Source organism: Thamnophis elegans, chromosome 12, assembly GCF_009769535.1.
Source record: "Thamnophis elegans isolate rThaEle1 chromosome 12, rThaEle1.pri, whole genome shotgun sequence".
Taxonomy (NCBI): Eukaryota; Metazoa; Chordata; class Lepidosauria; order Squamata; family Colubridae; genus Thamnophis; species Thamnophis elegans.
In genome coordinates, this window is record NC_045552.1 from 14,681,484 (window position 1) to 14,704,389 (window position 22,906).

The 22,906-nt window shown below is 42.4% G+C and overlaps 1 protein-coding gene across 1 annotated transcript in view; it reads right to left on the bottom strand.

The window, feature by feature from the left end:
- Positions 1 to 1,139: 1,139 nt before the first annotated feature.
- LOC116516210 (receptor-type tyrosine-protein phosphatase U-like) overlaps positions 1,140 to 22,906 on the bottom strand; it is a 68,932-nt gene continuing 47,165 nt past the window's right edge. The window contains exons 12-15 of the mRNA XM_032228633.1: positions 21,540 to 21,665; positions 17,404 to 17,561; positions 10,085 to 10,220; positions 1,140 to 3,275 (exon numbers count right to left, since the gene is read on the bottom strand). Coding sequence (XP_032084524.1) covers positions 3,213 to 3,275; positions 10,085 to 10,220; positions 17,404 to 17,561; positions 21,540 to 21,665 — 483 coding nt within the window. The 3' untranslated portion in view covers positions 1,140 to 3,212. The remainder of the gene's footprint in view (positions 3,276 to 10,084; positions 10,221 to 17,403; positions 17,562 to 21,539; positions 21,666 to 22,906) is intronic.

The following is a 22,906-nucleotide window of genomic DNA, read 5'->3' on the forward strand; positions in this document are numbered from 1 at the left end:
TTATTATTATTATTATTATTGTGCTTAGCTACAAATATCTAGGATTGACTTCTCAAACTTTTTGGAGTACTTGAAAAATAATCTCTTAAGTATCCTAAGAGGCACCATACCAGTTGGAAGCAAAATCTAGTCTTTTTTTTAAAAAAAATCATTTTAAAAATCAATTTTAATGAATTCTTGCTTAAGAATTGATTAAAACATTTTAAGATGTTTCTCAACTTAGCTCTTGCAAAGAACTTTCTGTCCAATCACCCATTTGGGATTACATTTATGAACATTTTATGTTATTATATACATTCATCTTCCTTCTGAATGTTTCCATATCTCTTTGCCCTACTATATTTAGCTGCTACTTCTGGAGAGGCGTCACTTCACTCGCCCCAGAATTCACTGTGGAAGAAAAAGCTTTAAATCCCCCCCCCCACTTTCTCCTCCCCCAAAAAGGAAAAGACTGCATCCAAAATAGGAGGTCTCACTGATTGCCATGGGCTTTCCTTTCTCTCCTTCCCCCAAAGTCCCGAGATGTGACATTTGGGCAAAACAATCCAGAAAATACAAGCTGGTAGATTCATGGAATAATGTAAGCTGCCATGTCATTCCTAAAAGTATTGGACTGAGTTTCCGTTCATATTTATGCTTCTTTCCCCACATTTCCCCCCAGAAGAAATGCATCAACTTTATATCTGTTCTGAGAACCAATGGATCTTTCCCTTGGCTAATTCAATCAATATCCTGACTGAGAAGAATCTTCTTCCTTTAATGCATCTATCAACACGGTGACTAATGCTCTTTGTTGACAAGACTAAAAGTAATTCGGGAAAAAAACCCCACCAAGATTCATGGCCTGAAATCCAGAGGTTTCATGAGGAAGGGGATCAAAATAATGGGTACCACTAGGCACCTGAAACTCCTCTCTCTTTTTTAAAATGTGTTTTATGTCTCTCGTGCACCAAAAAGAGGAAGGGCTTCAATCACTTGAATGACAACTGCCACTTTGATGCTGTTTACTTCTTTACTGTGGCTCCAGCTGAAGACCATTCAGTGTGATGTATTTCATAAAACAGGGGTTGGCAACCTTAAACACTCAAAGAGCCACAAAGGTCCTAACCAGAAACCCCCCATTCAATTCTGAAGCCGACCGGAAGTCCGGTTCCCCCCACCATAGAGCCCTCTACCTGTCCTAACCGAAAGCCCGATCAATTGTGGAGCTGGCCGGTGACAGAGGGATGAAACGCATGCGGCTCCAGAGCCACAGGTTGCTGACCCCTGTCATAAAGGATACAAAGGCACATTAACAAGTCTGCATTGTTTTTTAAACTTTTGCACATGTACTTGTCTGCATCCTGTTGCCTGAAAATTGGAGGCTTTGGGCTTTTTAAGTGAAATGGCCAAACGTTTTGAATAGGCTGGTCCTCCACATTTGGCAAAAATTTTGCTAAGTCTATCTGGAGTGTCTGTGGGCTCTTTAAATAAATGAATGGCGGGCCTCAATTTTCATGCAGAGCACATCCCCTCCTCTAATGCTATTCTGCATTAAAAACTCCTGTATTAATTATCTCAACAGAACCTTGCACCAAGAGTGGGAGACGTAGAAATAATCTGATTAGCTTGGCTGATGGAGCAAAAGAAAGAAATGAGATCCAAGGTCTTGGATTCTTATAAAAACATACATGCCCATCCTTCATATACTTATGCTGGCATCTTTGAGCACTAACTCCTGTAAATTCTGACTCCAAGCCAAACTGCGCAAAGGCAATATAAAGCTACCTATTCCAGCAAACCCAACCAGCTCACCTTTCCAAAGCATAAATGTCTTCTCACCACATTAGTCATAGGTGCTGAAAACAGCTATTTGTCATTGCGTTTTCATTCCAAAACCGCCACCAGCACACACAGGAAAGTCGACACTTGACTCTAAAACAGAATTATCTGGATTGATAGGACCTTTCCCTTTCTCACTCATGCCCCTTTGCTGAATCACTCTTATGAACTGATTCTCTTCTGGCTTACATGCTTGTTGGTAATCTATGAAGTCTGCATCTGTGCGTGAGTTCTTGTGGCAAAGTTGTCGAAGGGGTTACACTATTGAGGAAGTTTTATGGTTAGGTACCCCCTGCCTGGAAAGATGCCTGACAGGGTCAGCAGGCTGCAGGCACCATTATTCTGAGCATTTTCTGACAGTGAGAACAATTAATCAATGGAATAGCTTGCTTCCTGGAGGAGTGGGTGCTCCGTCACTGGAGGTTTTCAAACATTGACTGGACAACCGTTTGAGTGAGATGGTATAAGGTCTCATGCCTTGAGCAGAGGGTTGGACCAGAAGACCTCCGAGGTCTTTTCCAATCCTAGATTCTATGGTCTAAGTAAGGCTCTTCCATAGCTTGTTTGGAACAAAACACCCAGGTGTACAGTTACGGTGGTTATGAAGAATATCTGAACACCTCAATTGGAAAGAAAGAGGCACGGGTGCTTCCTTCCACTTAGATGACGGGGTTTTGTTCTGTTTTTAACAGCAGTTTTCCTGCCACATGGAAAATTTACAGACTCTCTTTGGAGGCAGGCACTCATTTGGAGACACGAAAGAGGTGGCTATAAAGACAGAATGAAAACTGTACAAGTCCAATGAGCTTTTGAGTCCCACGTTGCTTTCCCAAAGAATGACCAACTGCAAGCTGATTGAGGCTCTTTTTTTTTTCCCTTTTGCCCAGAAAGCATCTTAGCTTTCAGAAGGAATCCCATTGCTTCTTCCAATCTCCTGTGGCCGTGTTGACAGAGGCTGGATTTTGCTTGTTGTCTGCTGTCTGTGTAGTGCTGGGTTCTTTCCAGCCGATGAGTCTTAGCGGTCACAAGGAGACCCACCGGGGATGCCCGTTCCGCACACCAGTATCCATATACATAGAAATGACACGCAGGTATCAAACTCATGGCTGGCATATGCACAACACTGTGTACATGGGTTGAGTTTGTATAGGCTCTGCTCTGCTGGCAACTGGAGAAGCAGGAGGAGGAGGAGGATAGGAACAAAAATGAAGGTAGAGAATGAACAACATAGTCCTTGTATCTTGCCTCTTTTTTTTTCATTTTTATTCCATTGCATTGCTTTGTTTTCTCTCTCACTCACTCATTCTAATTCAAAAAAAAATCTGGGTGCAAAATGCAGGTTTGCCCAAACCCAATACAAACACTTGCCTTTGGGATGCTTGGACAAGATGCTATCTGGTCTCTAGTGAATCCAGATATTCCAGGGCTACATCGTAGCAGAAGTGGTACTGCTCCTTTAAGGGAAAAGAAAACAAGAGAGTGAGTGCATGCAAACTTTATCCTGTAAAGATATTGTAAGGTACAGGTAAAGATTCCCCTCGCCCATATGTGCTAGTTGTTTCCAACTCTAGGGGGCGGTGCTCAACCCCATTTCAAAGCCGAAGAGCCAGCGCTGTCTGATGACAATTCCATGGTCATGTGGCCCGCATGACTAAGTGCTGAAGGCGCATGGAATGCTGTTACCTTCCCATGAAAGGTGATCCCTATTTTTCTATTTGCATTTTTTTCATGCTTTAGAATTTCTAGGTTGGCAGAAGCTGGGACAAGTAACGGGAGCTCACTCTGTTATGTGCCACTAGGGATTCGAACTGTTGAACTGCCAACCTTTCTGATCAGCTCAGTGTCTTAGCCACTGAGCCAAATTAAATATGATTTTTAAAAAAGTGGGGAGCTGAAACCTCATGTGAGATTTCAACACTGTTACATGTCAACTTGGGATGAACTTGCCAATATTTTTCAACATCTACAGCCTAGTAAAATAAGATAGCATAATGACACCAGAGGCCTGAAAAATTGGTCACCCCTAACAAAAGTCTTTGGTTGATGCAAAAGATGGCCTTGGTTTTTACAGTCTGAAAGGGAGGGGACTTACTACCTACTTCTCAAAAAGCCTAAATTATATAGGTAAAGGTAAAAGTTCCCCTTCAACATTTGTGCTAATCATTCCTGACTCTAGGGGGTGGTGCTCATTTCCGTTTCAAAGCCAAAGAGCCAGCACTGTCCGAAGATGTCTCCATGGTCATGTGGCCGCCATGACTAAATGCCGAAGGTGCACGGAAGGCTGTTACCTTCCCACCAAAAAGGTGGTTCCTATTTTTTCTACTTGCATTTTTTACGTGCTTTTGAACTGCTAGGTTGGCAGAAGCTGGGACAAGTAACGGGAGCTCACTCCATTACACGGTGCCAGGGATTTGACCCACTGAACTGCTGACCTTCCTGATTGACAAGCTCAGCGCCTTAGCCACTGAGGCACCCTTATATAGGCGTAACCATTTTAATATATACTATAAACATATAAATTATATAATTTATATTAAATATAAATATATAAATTATATAGGAGCAACCATTTCATGAAAGTCTTGTTTTTTTAAAAAAAAACAGGGCAGCTGTTTTCAGCTGTGGCAACTAAGTTCTGAAAATAATGAGTTCCTGTCTAGGAAGAATTAAGTTATAGCAAAAGAGTTCCGGTGATAAGGTAATTGTGACAAAGATCTACAGTACAACTGATTAAGCTACTCCCTGTAAATTCTAAAAAAAAGGTCTATTGCGCAAAATGATCTAAAGATGCCATGAATCCTATTTAAAATCTAATCATATCTCAGAATGATTGGTAGGGGAAGAAAAATAAATAGTTCAAAAAGTACGGCATTATTCCAGTTAAAAAAAGGTAAAGATTCCCCTCGCACATATGTGCTAGTCATTCCTGACTCTAGGGGGTGGTGCCCATCTCTGTTTCAAAGCCAAAGAGCCAGCGCTGTCTGAAGATGTCTCCATGGTCATGTGAACACATGACTAAATGCTGAAGGCACACAGAATGCTGTTACCTTCCCACCAAAGGTGGCCCCTATTTTTCTACTTGCATTTTTTACATGCTTTCAAACTGCTAGGTTGGCAGAAGCTGGGACAAGTAATAGGAGCTCACTCCATTATGCGGCGCTAGGGATTCAAACTGTGGACCTGCCCACCTTCTGATCGACAAGCTAAGCATCTTAGCCACTGAGTCACTGCATCCCTGATATTATTCCAGTTAGGAAAACATTACAAAATCATGGTCTTGGACCCTCTGAATTTAAGACCAAGAATGAAATAATCACTGAATAAACACAGGGATAGTTGTGTTGAGATACGTCTAACCCAGAAGTATAGAAGAAAGATATTCAATGTTCCATAACATGTTACAAGAGAACTCACAATTCACAAACTATTATACGGGTCGGGACACAATTATCTTTTCATTTTCACACTTCTCTGAATTTTATAATGCAGCTCGTGTAAAACGCACTCATTTCTCACACCAAGCAAGAGAAAGTATGTTAGGTAAGACAATATGCAAAATTGGGTAATAGAAGGAAGCCTACACTAATATATGCAAACGGATGTAGAAACCAGTTTAATGTAGCAGGTTTATCTTTATTAAAATAAAAAAGAATTGGAAACTTGTAGAAAGTGAGGCTGGCAGATCTTCTACCTCCAATCTAACCTCAGGCCTTTTGTGTCCTGTTTTATTCAACAGAATAGTTGTGAGGTTTAAATCAGGGGGGGGGGAATACTTATGCTATTCTGACCTACTTGGGGGAAAAAACAAAGTATAAATGAAGGAATAAATAATAACCTAATTCCCATTATCCTTTCTACTCAAAGAAGCTAGAAAAGTATAACAGCACTAGCTACAGTCCTATACACACTCTAAGCACTAACTATAATCTGATACACACTCTACCAGTTTGTGTGTGTGGACATCCCTTTGAGGTAATCCTGACTCTTGAACCTTGACTCTGGAAATGGTTTGCCATTGCCTGCTTCCTAGGGCAGAGAGAGAGTGACTGGCTGAAGGTCACACAGCTCTGCCTTTGTTCCTAAAACACAAGATTCTTCTTCCAGTTTGTAATCCGGTGCCTTTAATGTCAACTGGTTGAAAAAATATTTCCAGGTGTGATTGCTTACTGAGTAATGATCCACAGATTTATTGTATGGCTTCTGCCTACCCCACCAGATTTAATATAGAAGTTGTGGGGGGGGGGGGAGTAAAGATTTCCCCTGTCATGTCCAACCCTAGGGGGCAGTGCTCATCTCTGCTTCCTAGCTGAGGGAGCCAGCATTGTCCAAAGATGGTTCCATGGTTATGTGGCCAGCATGACTATACACCGAGGTGCACGGAATGCTGTTACCTTCCCACCAAAGTGATACCTATTTATCTACTTACACTTGCATGTTTTTGAACTGCTGGGCTGGCAGGAGCTGGGGCAAGAATGGGAGATCACTCCATCATGCAATAATTGGGTCTTCTTAATTGGCAAGCCAATGTCATAACCATTAGGTCATTGAAGGTCCCTTCTATTAAACAACATTGGAGTTGGGTAGAACTTAGGTAGAACAGCATCCCTCACAGAGAGTTGTATGGCACTGAAGTCCTGGCTATTTTCTAGGCATTTGAGTCAGGGGATAGATGGGTTCTACTACTACTGATGATGAGTGGGGTTAACAGTTTAATCTTGGGTGTCGGCCAGTTTTATTGGGTTGTTTTTCAAGCTACCCAGAATCAATCAAATGAGATAGGTGGCTACAGAAATCATAAAAGGTAAAGGTTTCCCTAGCACATGTGCTAGTCGTTCCTGACTCTAGGGGGCGGTGCTCATCTCCATTTCAAAGCCGAAGAGCCAGCACTGTCCAAAAGCATCTCTGTGGTCATGTGGCCAGCATGATTAAATGCCGAAGGTATTTATATTGAATATTTGAGTATTTATTAGTATTTATAGGCCGCCCTTTTCCCTGAGGGGACTCAGGGCGGCTTACATAAAATGGGGAAGGAGGGTACAGACAATAGACACAAGACAGTACATAAAAGTAAAAATAGTAAACAACATTCATTCATCATTCGGGTGGGGGCAGATTATCTTTATCCCCAGGCCTGACGGGCTAGCCAGGTCTTAAGGGCTGTGCGGAAGGTCTGGACGGTGGTGAGGGTACGAATCTCCACGGGGAGATCGTTCCAAAGGGTCGGAGCTGCTACTGAAAAGGCTCTCCTCCGTGTGGTTGCCAGTCGACACTGACTGGCAGATGGTACTCGGAGGAGGCCTAATCTATGCGATCTAATTGGTCGCAGGGAGGTAATTGGCAGGAGGCGGTCTCTCAAGTACGCAGATCCACTACCATGGAGAGCTTTATGCATGACAAGTAGCACCTTGAAGCGCACCCGGAGATCAACAGGTAGCCAGCGCAGCTCGCGGAGGATGGGTGTTATGTGGGCGAACCGAGGTGCACCCACAATCACTCGCGCGGCAGCGTTCTGGACTAGCTGAAGTCGCCGGATGCTCTTCAAGGGCAGCCCCATGTAGAGCACATTGCAGTGCACGGAATGCTGTTACCTTCCCATCAAAGGTGGTTCCTATTTTTCTACTTGCATTTTTTTTTTACATGCTTTCGAATTGCTAGGTTGGGACAAGTAATGGGAGCTCACTCCATTATGCGGCACTAGGGATTCAAACCGCCGAACTGCTAACCTTCTGATTGACAAGGTCAGCATCTTAGCCACTGAGCCACCACGTCCCTCCATATGTATAATTAAATAAATGCAGAAACTCCATATGGTGGGAGCAGCAGACTTTTGCAAATTCAATTAGTTTGTTGATAACCTGTGAAGCAAAAACACCAAAGCTTCATCTGTGGGTGGACGTCAGAAAGGAAGAGATCAAAGAGATTAACGACATAATACTTTTGGATTTGGGGGGGGGGGAATCCTCTTTTTTTATATAATGTAGAGAAATAAGTAATGTAGAGAAATAAAATTCCAGCATCAGAGAAGGATGCATGCGGGGGCCAGATCTTTTAACAGGCGCAACTCAGTGAAGCTCTACTAATAGCAACACTCTCGTTTACTCCTGTGGTGAGATCATTAAGCTGAGTCTCAGGAATCAGATTTTGCAGGTTCAATAGAAGTTGGTGGAAGATTGAGTTCTGGTTGAAAACACTAGTTTGCATATCCTAATACCTTGCAATTTAGCCCAATAGGTTACCCAACTCCATGCCAGTTAACTTTTTTTTTTAAATTGCCTTGGCTTAATTCCATCCTTTATCTTGCTCAAATGAATTATTCTCTCTCTCTAATGCTATCAGAGCAGCCTCTACAGGCATTTCATTTCGCAAGAGAGAAATTTCATAATGCATCATTCAAAATCCAAATCTTGTATTTCCTCTCTGAAGCAATGTTTACGGCATGCCTTTCTTTCTTCTACAGAATATAAAATCTGTCCAATATTGCTGAACCTATAACCAGCATCCTTCCCCCATTGACCATGCTAGCTGAGGCTGCTGGGAGATGTAGTTCTGAGGCTGTTGGGTATGTCTAGTTTGATGAAAAGAAGGTCTAGGGGTGATATGATAGCAGTGTTCCAATATCTCAGGGGCTACCACAAAGAAGGGAGTCAAACTATTCTCCAAAGCACCTGGGGGTAGAACAAGAAGCAATGGGTGGAAACTAATCAAGGAGAGAAGCAACTTAGAACTAAGGAGAAATTTCCTGACATTTAGAACAATTAATCAGTGGAACAACTTGCCTCCAGAAGTTGTGAATGCTCCAACACTGGAATAGATTGGATAACCATGTGTCTAAAATGGTATAAGGTTTCCTGCCTAAGCAGGGGTTGGAGTAGAAGACCCCCAAGATCCCTTCCAACCCTGTTATTCTATTCTATTTCTATTCATCATAACATACATAATATCTATATTATGTTTGTAGAGGGAGGGAAGACATGGATACAGAGAGAAAACATTTCCTCTGAGATATTTATTGTATATGCAGTTATGCCGCCTGATCTGATTAAACAGGCATGTATCACTTCCCTCTTCCATTCTGATTTGGTTTAATGATATTATAATGTGGCCAGCCAATCAACCCTGAATGTTTTTTGGAAGGACAAATACTGAAGCTAAAGTTCAAATACTTTGACCACCAAACGAGAAGAGAAGACTCCTTGGGAAAAACCCTGATGTTGGGAAAGGTTAAGGACAGAAGAAGATGGATGCAGCAGAAGATGATATGGTTACATAGATCCACCAATGCAATGAACATGAATTTAGGCAAACTCCTGAGACAGTGGAAAACAGGGTGCATACACACACATACACACACACACCAGGTGTGGGCTGCTGGGGTTCCGCACGGGTTCGGGAGATCCTCTAGCTAGGATTCTGCCCAGTTCGGTGAACCCCTAAATGCCACTCCCTCCCACCCCGTCCCTCCCCTCCCAAGAGTTTCCACGCAGCTCCTTCATCATGCTAGGTAAGTACAAGGCCTGCACGAAGGCATGGGGAAGGGGGGAAATGGGCCTGTTTCCAGCCTCCAGAGGGCATCTGGAGGCCAGGGGAACCAGTTTTTGCCCTCCCGGAGGCTCGAGGAAGACCTCTGGAGCCTGGAGATTGCAATAAATTCCCCCCTCCCCCCATGGTGCAGGAGCCCGACTAGGCCATGCCCACCATGGCCACACCCACCCAGCCATGGGGCAGAGAACCCGTTGCTGCAATTTTTGAAGCCCACCCCTGTATCTATGTATATACATGTGTGTGTGTTTGTGCGTGTTTGTGTGTGTGAATGTGGCATACTAAGAATCTATTTTCATTGCAGAATTCGCAAAGCACAAATGGGAAAACCAGTTGCCTACCATTTCATCAAACCAAGAAGCTTATACCACCTGGCACTAGGGATCAGAGTAAATCTCCATCTATAGTAGTTTTATTTTTCTTCATAAGGGCAACCAATTTCTTCCCAGACATTTCTAAGCATGTCATGAATGAAAATTTCTACTGTTTTATTCTCATTTAGTAGCATGCTGAATTCTACCAGCTGTGATGATTCCACAGAATTTCCATATCAAAGGTTCACAGTAATTGGTATAAGCTTCTGAGTATGGACCTTCTTTTGATCCACCTTCAGTTTTTGTAAGTCACTGCCACCTTTTATGGGAGCAAGTTCCATAATTTCTTGAAGAAATACCAGAGCACTCTTTAGAAGAAATAGGTCAGATCAATGCTACTCGTTACTTACAAAGGTCTCGACCATATTTGGCTTATAGTTGCGAAGGGTCTTTGCGGCAAAGAAAACATCCACCAGCTTGTGACACCTGATCATCTCCAGGATCATGGTGCAGGCGCAGAAGGTACCACTCCGTCCACCTCCGTTCCTACAGAAAGAAATTAGACACATGAAGAATACAGCTAAAAGAAGTCCAAGAAGAACTGTGAAGCGGTAGTCACTATTTAGCCTAGCATTAGAGAGAGAACACCAAATAACCCCAAGCAAAGATATACATGTCCAGTTTTTCCATACCATTGTACAATCACAAAATTAAAAGATGGGTTGATGCTACTCACAGGACACATGTAGTTATCCCTCGCTGAAATGTTCTAACTTGAGATAAATGTTCTGACCCAGGATTCCTTAGAGAGCAAGAAGCAAAGTCTTGTACCTGGCAGAACCTCTTTTATTTACACGACTGTGAATTCCTTTCATTCACAGTCAGCAAGGCTTTAGCAAACAGTCTTTCAGAGGAATGTTCATCCACACGCACCTTATCTTGTTTAGAGAACTGTCAGATAACTAGTTTCCAAACTCCGGGCAAAGCAAAACTTGACACAGAGGCTCTTATAATCATAAACAGAACTTTCCAGACCCAATGAACAAATTGTCTCCTGCAAAAGCCCACTCCCTGTTTGTTCCTCTTTTGTTTCCTCTGGGAGGACTCCTCTGAGTCTTCCGAGAGTGGGTGGCATACAAGTTAAATAAATAAATAAATAAATAAATCACCTCCAAGTTGTGGCTTTACTCTTAAGTCGACCCTGCTTTCTTAGTTGTTCTTGTCTTCCAGCAGCTCTGCACATGTGCACACTGGGAAGAGGCTCCAGCTGTTCTTCTGCCTCACTGCTGTCTAACTCCCTCTCTGCGTCTGACACAGAGACCTCGTCTGAGCTTTCTTCAACCCCCAGGTTCCTCTCCAACCTTCTCACTGGCCGCTGGTGGGTCACAACAATAAGATGCAGAATTCATGGCATTTTTGCGTCACATTTACTATGGTTTATCTGATCCTTGAAAACCATGTCATTTGGAAGCTTTAAACAAAGGACTCTCAAACATTTACACCATTTGTAAAATGGTGCTTAGTCAAATGCTGGTCAGCTTACAGAGACTTTTGTTCAGCGAACAGTGAAGGACCTGCTGCTTTATTATTGTCTTCAAAGTGTGAAAAACCCACAGGAATTACAATCAATCCTTGCTGTCTTTTAGAAAAAGCAGCAAGATATATCTCTTCATCTTAGATATTAATTGGTTTAACTGATGACTTTCTACTCGGTGTGGCTGGAGTTATGCTTTGAACTTTTTTTTAAAAGCAATCATTTCTTTTTTCTTTTTTGTATTTGGCATTTTTCTCTTAATCCCCATGCAAGTTATTTACAGTTAAGACAGGCTAGGCTATAAATCTAGTAAATAAGCAAAAGCTGCACAAGCAATCTCTTGTCCATTTTGTTTTGCTCAAGTCAAGAGGAATAATAATGAACTGGCATGGAAATGAACTGGTAATGAACGGGAAATTAGTTTCATACTTATTCTTATGATTCCCACAAGAGGCAGAATTAGACCGTCGGATTGCACACTTTTTCAGCAAACGATGTGTTTCTTTCCGGGTGAGGCATAACTCGGTTAAGCTTTCAACATAGCCATTTTGAAAACAAAGAGACACTAGACCAGTGATGGCGAACATTTTAGCCACAGGGTGCCCAAATTGGAAGGCGCATGCATGTGAGCGCCAGAACGCCTCGGAAACCCGATGACTAACTGGCAGGTGCACACGTCAGAAATCTGACAACCAGCTGGCTGAGCTGGGGCAACAGTGCCCATGACCACAGAGTGGGATCTGCGTGTTGTGGTCTGCCGGTGGCCTGTGGAGCTGGCAGCAGAGTCGGACAGTGAGGAGGTTTTGGAGCAGCATGGGCCAGTCCTGGAGTCTGGGGAAGGCTCGGACGAGAGCTCTGCGTTGCAGGCAGAGAGGGGGCCAAGGCCATCTGGTAGTGATGTGCTGCCTCCGGAGCCTATGGAGCCTGACATCAGCAAGGCAGAAGAACAATTGTGAGCCTGTTCTCAGTGTGCGCATGCGCAGAGCTGCTAAAAAGCAAGAACTGCTAAGAAAAAAGCAGCAACTCAGGAGTAAGGCTTGGAGGTGATTGGCCCCTCCCATAAGACATAAAAGAGGAGTAAACAGGCGTCAGCCTTTGCAGGAAGCAACTTTGTTCTTTCTGGTCGGTTCAAATTCTGAGAAGCTCCTGTTTGACTCTGTGCTCTGTTTGGCCTTACAAAACCAATAGGCAATTAGATCTCTGGCAGCGTTTCAAGGGAGATAAAGGTGGGTGCTTATCAGCATTACCTTGAAAGACTGTAGCAGACATATGTCCGACTCTTCACCGACTGTTTGTGAATCATTAAGGGCTGTGAATGACCATAATTCACAGCCGTTTAAATAAAAGAGGGTTTTGGGGACTAAGCGTGTGATTTATGCTTTACCAGGAATCCTCGGTCAGAAGACTGCATGCCACCTCTGGTACGCGTGCCATAGGCTCGCCATCACGGCCCTAGACTGCCTGTTTCTGATAAAATATGATGGCTGGTGTCAATAGCTGAGAAATAACCCTTAGTAAGAGATTAAATTGCTGAGCAAGCTTCAATTGAGTGCTTAAACACACAGGAGTTTAAAGATAATAATAATAATAAAAAACAGAGGGAAAGGGAACAGTTATACTACGAAACGGTGAGCAACTTGTTAATGAAGATAATAGCTGCAAGCACTATTACACAGTTGTGGTCACGCAGCATATTAACCTTCGAGGAAAAGTATTGCATAAATGCCAACATTGTATTATTATTTGTACCGGGCTGAAATTTTCACCTATTTTAAGTGGATAGGATGGAAACCATCTTCAAATAACAAAAGACTCTTTGGGATATTCCATACACAAGTTTTGGGATCTCACGTTTGGGTTTGAGGCACGGCTGTTATTACGGGTCGTCTTCAACTTACAAACAGTTCACTTAGTGACCATTTAATGTTACAGCGGCACTGAAAAAAGTGAACATACGAATATTTTTCGCACTTACGACCCGTTGGAGCATCTCCAGGATCATGTGATTTACATTTGGATGCTTGACACTGTCTCACATTTATGACTATTTGGGTTATGTGATCAGCCTTTGCAACCTTCTGACAAGCAAAGTCAATGGGGAAATTAGATTCAAGGAACAGCTGTGTCACTAATTTAACAGCTGCAGTGATTCACTTAAGTAATGTGGCAAGAAAAGTTGTAAAATGGGACAAAACCCACTTAACTCACCACAATCACTCCACATATGCGTGGAAATGTATGACTAGTTTTTTTCTTTTTCTTTCTTTCTCCACCCCCCCCCCTCTAATTACTTGCATAGGGTTTGGTAGGTAAGCTCCCTGTTGGGAGAGCGAGTGCATTCAGAGAAGCGTTGTGAGAGTTGTGTTGGAGAACACACAAACCGGCATATAGAGACACTGCAGTTTAAATAGGCTTTTACTTTCGTGGAAATAGAGGTATCAGAGTCCATCAAACAGTCCAAGTCATACACGGATAAGACAGTCAGTCATCAATGTCTTTCAGTTAAGGGATAATCCAAATAACATAGTCCATAATCATACGAATAGTCTGGTACTCAAAGTTTGCTAGCAGTTGCAAAATAGCTCACAGCACTTTCTAACAGCCAGCTTCCAAAACACTCAGATCAGATCAGCCCAGCATCTAGCAAACAGAGAGCTAACAGTCATTCTGGCTCCCTTTTATGGCCAATTGAGGAAACAGCAACCAATCACATTTTACAGTATGATTTAAAGAAACAGGTACAGCATTGTTACATGATTTATATATTGCCAACCCAACCGTTAGATTATATTCCTAACAGGGTTTATTCTTTATACTATTTATGTATTTTTTGGCATGGACTGCAGTGAGGCTAAAACCGATTTCGTTGTATACATGATGTACAGTAACAATAAAGGCTATACTATACGTAACAAATTTCTCACTTAGCAACATAAATTTTGGGCGCAATGGTGGTCGTAAGATGAGGACTACCTGTATTTAATGCGATCATTTCCAAACTAGGCATGCTTCAGATTTTTTGGTTATCAAATCTGAGAATCCACCAGCCAGCAAGACCTTTGCTAGGAATTCTGGGAGTTAAATTCCACATATCTGGAATCTCTAGATTTGGGGAAGGCTGTTGCAAGTGAAGGTGGCAGTAGGTTTTTTTTATCTTTTTTCTTCTTGTAACAAGACTAGCTAAACTCTTTGACGGCTGTTTTCTGAGCCGGAAAACAGGTCAGGGAACATTTTGGCCAGCCTCTCTCTCTCTTGCTCTACTGCTATTGCATTTGGTCCAATATTGAAGCTAATCTCAACAGGGAAAGTCTGTTGTCTTTTTTCCTGGATCTGATCACTCAGCTTTTCTATTCCAGAATGTTATTTTGAAGGGGGGGGGAAAGATGGGCATTTAGAAATGACAACTCCCAAATCAATCAAACCAAACACCTGTGCGTGAGATTGTCACTGTCTCAAACTCCAAGTATAAGATTAAGCCGCTTCAAGTGCTCCTAACTCAAGCACCTGTTTGGCTTTCTGTAAACTGGTGTGACCCAAGCAAAATTAGTTTCTCTCCCAGCAGTGTATGGGCATGTTGCCAGCTTGCGCTGTAAATTCTTCTGGGCATGGATTCCCTTCAGAGCTAATAAATCTTTCACACTTGATATAATCAAATTAGCCAGATGTATACAAGATGGCTGTTTGTGAGCCAAAGCCCCCTATTCTCTCCTCCTTTTCTTCAATTCCTTACCCTCTGGAATTTGCAGACATGCTGCCAAATTATCTTTAGACTAATACACAACCTTAATTTGGCTGTTTCGCTGCTGGATGCCCTTGTCAACTTGGAAGCCTGCTTGTTCTCTTGGAGTGTGGATGTTGTTCAACCAAAAATCAACAGCTGAAGAGCAACACAGTGATTGAGTTTTTTTCCGCAGATACCTTTTGAAATCAGTTTTGGCTGCTTTTAATCCCTGGCTGCAGCTGTTTACTTAGATGAAGCTACAACCTGTGGTTTATTTTATTTTATTTTTTGCACATTGCATTATCCCTGGGACTTAGAGAAGTTTTTCAGATTTCTTGGCAGAACTTGTGAAATGTTTAGTTAATGGGGTGAGTAGGGATACTGAGGAAAAAGCGTTCGAGGCATAGGACTACATTTCCTCTCAATTTAATTGCACCGATGTGCTTAATGAACACTTGTACAGGACACAAGATTCTGTGGTCTGGTTAGACCAGGGGTCGGCAGCCTTAAACCCTCAAAGAGTCACAAAGGTCCTAACCAGAAGCCCCCTGTTCAATTCTGGAGCCAACTGGAAGTCCGGTTCCCCCCACCATTGAGTCTCCTAGTGCTGCATCTTTTTTCCTCTACCTGTACTAACTAAAAGTCCTATCAATTATGGAGCTGACTAGTGACAGGGAGTCACAGCAGAAGGATGAAAGAGCCACATGCGGCTCCAAAGCCGCGGGTTGCTGACCCCTGGGTTAGATCTAACAAACCTGGATCATTAAACTATAGCTTTCAAGAACATCCCTTAGGCCCATGCAATCTGTTTAACAGAATAACAGTTGGAAAGTACCTTGGATGTCTTCTAGTCCAACCCCTGTTCAGGCAGGAAACCTGATACCTTTTCAGACAAGTGGCTATCCAATCTCTTCTTAAAAGCCTCCAGGGATACAACCAATTTCATTGTATTTATTTTGTACAATGACAATGAAGGTTATACTATTATGGAGCACCCACAACTTCTGAACGCAAGCCATTCCACTGGTTTCTTGTGTACTGGTCTCACTGTTGAGAATGTTTTCCTTATTTTTAGGTTAGTTCTGTCCTTGCTTAGTTTCCATTCATTGTTTCTTGTCTTACTCTCTGGTGCTTTGGGAAATAGGTTGACCCTCTCTTCTTTGTGTCAAATATGACATGCTATCATGTCACCCCTAGTCCTTCTTTTCAATGGACATACCCAATTTCTGCAACCATTCTTTGTATGTTTTAGCCTCTTAATCATCTTTGTTGCTCTTCTCTGTACTCTTTCCAGAGTCTCAACATCTTTTTTTATATTATGGTGACCGAAACTGGAGGCAATATTCCAAATGTGAATTTACCAAGGGATTATAAAGTTTTCTAAGACTTCACTTGATCTTAATTCTATGCAGCATAAGACTGTGCTGTCTTTGCCCTGCTCCTCTTCCATTCTTCCTTGTATAAGCATCCATGCTTATTTAAACCATAGTTGTCATTATACATAAATCAAGAGTCTTAAGATTAATTTCTTCTTATTGACCAGGATATAATAGTAAGTTCACAGTAGGGCTTACAGTATTGACAGATCTTCATCTTGATATTAGAAACTAAAGGCACTGGATTTGCAAAAGGACATTTACCTACAGTGTTATTTCAACTATTTCCATGTAGACTCTCTGGCTATGAAGAATTCCAGTCCATAAAACCCCATAATTCTATGTGAGTTGTGTTGCTAACAGACCTGCCAGCAGAGCTGGCAGCAGAGTCAGATAGTGAAGAGGTTGTGGAGGAACATGGGCTACTCCTGGAGGCTGGGGAAGGCTTGGACAAGGGCTCTGCATCAGAGGCAGAGATGGGGCCAAGATAGTCTGGCAGTTCTCAGCTGCGTTTGGAGCTAAACAGCAATGAGGCAGAGGAACAGCTGCATCCTGTTCCCAGTGTCCCCATGCGCAGAGCTGCCAGAAGAAAAGAACAGCTAAGAAATCAGGGTTGGCTTGGGAGTAAAGCCACAGGTGGATGGTGAATGGCTCCTCCCATAGGAAATAAAAGAGGAGCGAAAGGGGAGTGGGCTTTTGCAATTTGTTTATTTGTTTGTTTGTTTGTTTCAGGAGTGTGAAGATCTGTCCGTGACTCTCAGAGACTCTGTGCCAAGTCTTTCCTTGAACAGCACTGCGTTTGGAAAATATTTACATGGCAGCTTTCCAAGCTATATAAGGTCTGTGGTCATAACTTCACCTTTGAAAGACTGTTTACCAGGCCTTTGCTGAATGTGAATGAGAGAAAGTCACATTCATTTAATAAAAGGGATTTTGTTGGGACCAGGAATCTGCTTCGTGCTTTTTGGGGAAGCCTAGGTCAGAACGCAAGACAAACAATAGTGTGGAATTGATTTGGAGATAAGAATACCACCTCCCTTACTTGAGGAACATTGATTCTCCATCGGTCTTTTCCCACTTAATCCAAAGAATACTTACAAACAATGGACAATGGTCCTGCCATTGCCGCTCTCTCCTTGCCACTTCTCTACTTGGGCTAATAAATTCAGGAAAGACTTTTTCGAATCTGGAACATCTCTGTAGGCTGACCACCGCAGGTACTGAAAGTGCTGGACCATCAAGTGTCCTTCCTGTAACTAAAAAAGTCCTGTTATTAGTTCTCTTCCTGTCAAGAGTTTGCTAAAACCAGAAGTCTTGAATCAGCTGTTCTCCAGGATGAAGCACAACTTGGAATCTGATAGGTGATATCAGCTGTCCATCTCCTTGCTTTTTCTTCTAGGATGAAAATACACTAAGCCTGAGTTGCTCAATGTTGGCAACTTTAAGATGGGTGGACTTCAACTCATAGAATTCAATCTTCAATCTCAAACTGTCTACCGTGGACCTCACCCCATTCCTAAGAGGTCCATAAAGGGGATGTGCATAAGCGCACCAGTGTGCCTACATCCGTCTTACTGTCCCCATTTATCTGTATTTACTTCCTTTGTTCATGTTTATGTCCATACCTATACTTATTATCTTTACATGTTTGACAAACAAACAAACAAACAAACAAATTCCCCTGGGAGTTGAAGTCCATGTGTGTTAAAGTCCCAAGTTTTGGGAAACCCTGCACTAAACCATTCACAGCTCCCCAAATCTTTGAATTTAGCTCCAAAAACCTATTCAAATGGCAAATTTTATTAAGGTGGAATATGCATAATAAAAGACTAACCTTATTAGCCAGATTTAGGTTCAGTCTTAAGAAATTACATCAAATTTATTGATTTTTGTTTCTATTGTATTCAGTTGTTTGCTTTTAGAATAAACTCTTCAGAATGCCGTTCAAAAACTCCCTGGAGATTGATTGCCCATATTCTTGCTCAGTGTTTCCCAGGGATGCATGGGACTTCAACTCCCAGAATTCTTAGAAATCATGAAAAATAACAGAATTCTGGGAAGAGTTCGTGATCAGGAAATATTGTTCTAGGGCAGTGATGGTGAACGTTTTTCTGCTTGGGTGCCAAAAGGCCGCATGTGCGCGATAGTGCACGTGTGTGTGACCCCACCCATAATGCAATGACCTCCCCCCGCACATGCGTGCAGGGCTCACTGAAACTCCGAACGTCTAGTAGGACCATTGGGCCCATTTTTCACCCTCCACAGGCTCTGGAGGCTTTCCTGAAGCCTGGGGAGAATGAAGACGAGCTCCCCACGCCCTCTGGAAGGCTGAAAATCATCCGGCCATCATGCACATACATGCTGGAGATGACATAAGGAACGTCTCATGGAGATATGGGCATAGAAACAGGCGAGAGAGCTGGTTTTCAATCATTGCATAACTAGGACAAACTCTTATTGAGGGGGAAGGTCTTTTCAGACAGCAATAATATTACTTCACTTCAAAATGAGATAAACCTACACCAGCTGAACTTCTCTCCTAAAATTCTACACTTTCATTAAATTGAGGTTCTCCTCGTTGTACCCAACTTCATTTACAATATGACTCATTGTTGGGCCTCAATGCAGTAGTTGCTAACCACTGGCTTATATTATTTTATAGCATGGAGTCTGTGATTCATGAAAATAGGGAATTACCTACTTAGTACAACATGAATCACAGGCAATTCTACTCAGACAATACCGCTCAACATTTTTCAACTCTTTAACTGGGGAGAGGAACAAAATCCTCTAGATCTAATGCATACCTAACCAACCAAGTATACAAGCATATCAAGATTCTTTGTGTTTCTGATGATGCTACATGTTGATAAAATTTAAATGAGGTGGAGTAAATTAAAACTGTTAATGTATTCATTCCAGAATGGACTTTAGAACATCATCTATAAATCATCTGAGAGGCATGGGACATTTCATGGGGCATAGAAGAATGAAATGATGTCAGAGTTTGCAGTAGAAATCACATCCAGAAAGCACACATGGATAACTGATTCAGCAGGATTCATTAACTTCTTTATATACATAATAACACAAGAATAAATGTACAATACCAACAGCAGATTCTTCCAATGTGGTAGAGGAGAGATTGTTTCAGTTCAGAGCAGACAGAAAAGTTTCAGTTTCAATTCTCAGCACAGCACTCAGAACTGCAGGGCTAAACCACACTGAGGCTCCAAGCTGTTTCAGCTCCCATTGGCTGACCTTGTTACTAAACCCTATTCATTGGCTGACCTTGTTACCATGTCTCTGCCAGTCATGAATATTCTGACAAATGAGTTGTTCTTATTTGGTTCTGAGTTACTGTTTCTTTGGACTTATTCCTGAATACAGAAAGTCTTTGACTTATGACTACAATTGAGCCCAACATTTCTGTTGTTAAGTGAAATGTTTGTTAAGTAAATTTAGCCCCGTTTTATGACTTTTCTTGCCACAGTTGTTAAGTGAATCACTGCAGTTCTTAAGTTAATAACATGGTTATTAAGTGAATCTGGCTTCCCCATTGATATCACTTGTCAGAACATCAAAAGACATGATCACATGACCCTGGGACACTGCCGATGGTCATAAATATGAGTCAGTTGCGAAGCCTCTGAATTTTGATCACATGACCAGGAGAATGTTTGCAAGGGTCATAAGTATGGAAAATTGTCATAACTCACTTTTTTCAGTGCTGTTGTAACTTTGAGCGTTCACTAAGTGAAGTCGAGGTATTACCTCCAACTTGTACACAGACAATCACTTGTTTAGTTACATTCAAAAGTTACAAAGCAACTGAAAAAAGTTACTTATTCACCATCCACCAGTGGCCTTACTCCCAATTCGACCCCTGTTCCTTAGCTGTTCCCTTTGCCTGGCAACTCTGCACATGCACACACTGGGAACAGGCTCCAGCTGTTCGTCTGCCTCATTGATGTCTGACTCTGAAGGCAGCTGATAACTGTCAGATGGTCCTGGCCCCCTCTCTGCCTCCGACACCGAGCCCTCATCAGAGCCTTCCCCAGACTCCAGGACTGGCCCATGTTCCTCCCCAACCTCCTCACTGTCCAAATCTGCTGCCAGTTTTGCTGGCTGCTGGCGGGCCACAACACTTAGCAATGGAGATTGTGGTCCTATTGTAAGTCAAGGACTACCTGTATTAGAGCTACACTTGTTTCAAAAATGATTTGGAAGAGGCACTTACTGATGTACAAAATCCAGAAAAGCACAACTCTTTTGTAGCACTACTGCATTTGCACTCCCAAAAATCCATATAACTCCTTCCAACCATAGTTGTGAAGTATGCATATCTCTACTACCGTATATTGCAGCCAGCCAGCCGGCCAGCTATCTATCTCCTGGCAGTCAATGACTGTTGGCTGCTTGCATTCATTTGGTATTCACCGCATCATAATAATAATAATAAAAGAGAGAGAGATTGAAAGGGAAAGAGAAGGGAAGCAGGGATAAGGAAATGAGGCCCTGTAATACTTTCATAATATGGGTAGATTTGCAATATAATGTAGTTAGTATGGAATGGAATGAGGGGGAATTACCCGCCCTTAGCTAAGCGAGCCTGGAATTTAACAGCACTGGATAGAAAGCTCAGTACAAAATCAGTGGAAAGGATGAAAATCCTAGGAGGCTCAAAGCGGGTTTTCAGATTGACTCTCCGTGGGTGGCATTATTAATGCCACTGTAATGACCTGGGACAGGAGAGACACTATATTGAAAAAGGGACAACTAGCTACCAGTTTCTGAGCAAACTGCAGTGAGATTTCCACCTGAGTTTTCCTTTCTAAGATTTCTAAGACTAGCACCCCCACACATGGGTGCTAGTTGTTCCCAACTCTAGGGGGCGGTGCTCATCTCTGTTTCTAAGCCAAAGAGCCAGCGCTGTCCGAAGATGTCTCTGCCCCAAATGATCACAGTGCAACCCCTTTTCCCCTTTCCATTCCTTTCAGGTCAAGTTTTTCAGAAAGAAAGGGAGGGAGGGAGGGAGGGAGGGAAGAAGGAAGGGAGGGAGGGAGGAAGGAAGGGAGTGAGTGAATGAGTGAGTGAGTGAGTAAGGGATAGATGGATGGATGGAGGGATGGAGGGAGGGAGGAAGGAAGGAAGCAAGGAAGCAAGGAAGGGAGGGAGGGAGGGAGGCATTGATTTAATTAAAAAAACAGTGCAGATGTTTAGAGCAAACTCACCCGTGTTATGTTCTGCACCCGGAAAAGACGGGCTACAACATCTTCATCACTTGACCGAGATATATATTCCACCTGCATGGGCCCATATTGCTGGAGACCTGGTTCTGGCCAATATTGTAAACAAGGCTAAAAAGAGAGGAACCAACAATGGCAATGAATACTTTGCACTGTAGAGATAGATTTACTTACCTAATAAGCCATAAAGTGATGCATTTGACTTGGAGTTAATATATTGTGCAAACTCAACCAGGGAGAGCAAAGGTAGAAGGGCAGATTCAGAATTTTAAGGTTGAAGGGAAAAGTTGATGCACGCTTCAGTGGATTAAACTTTGCTGTTCTCCCTTCCCTTCCCCCATTAAATGTTTCTTCTCTCTCCTTCCCTAAACCTCCAAAGTTTGCCTCCACATTTAATGCACTTTGGTTATTTTACTTTGTGATTCTCCTAACAAAGAATAATCCCTGCACTGTGGAATTTCTGTGCTGTGGAATCGAGCAACGCTTATGGTATTTTGCTTTTATGTGCAATTGTAAAACCCATCACTCCTTCCTGCACACACCCACTTCTAGTCCCTCTTTCTCTAAATGAATAAATCTCATCTGTTGGTTTTTTCTCTCTCTCGCTCTCTCTCACAGGGAAGCAATTCAATGTTATCAACATCCCCTTCAATCAAGGTTTGTTTTCAGCCAATTCCACCTAGGATACATCAGGACAAGGTTTTAATATCGCTTGGCATTAAAGTGGCAGGGAATGATGACTGATAGGAAGGACTCTTGATATTCATTCATCTGGCACAGCCAAACTGATGCATTGTCTACTTGGGGCGTTATGAATGAGATTGTTTTCAGACCAAGTTCAGTTGTAAATCTTATCCCTGTAAACATATAACCTTTTATTGAGAATAGGTATGACCCAGCAAGAGAAAATTGGTCCACCGCACTAAACAAGAAGTCACAACCATTATAAAGATCCTTTTCCCCCAAGTTCTAATTCAAGGATTCTTCTCCTGTAACATTGTACTCCTAACTAGAGCATGCAAAACCTTTGCCAGACCAATTCTCGAATACAGCTTGTCTGCCTGAAATCCACACTGCCTGTCAGACATTAATATTATTGAGTGGGTCAAGAAGTATTTCATGAGAAGAGTACTCCTCTGCTCACAATAGAATCCCTCATGCCACCAGGCTCAAAATTTTGGGCTTGGACACTCAGGAACTGCACCACCTGTGGTCCAACCTAAGCACAGTACACAAAATTGTCTCCTACAATGTCCTACCTGTCAATGATTACTTCAGCTTCAACCACAATAATACATGGGCAAACCATCGATACAAACTCAAGGTAAATTGCTCCAAACTTGATTGCAGAA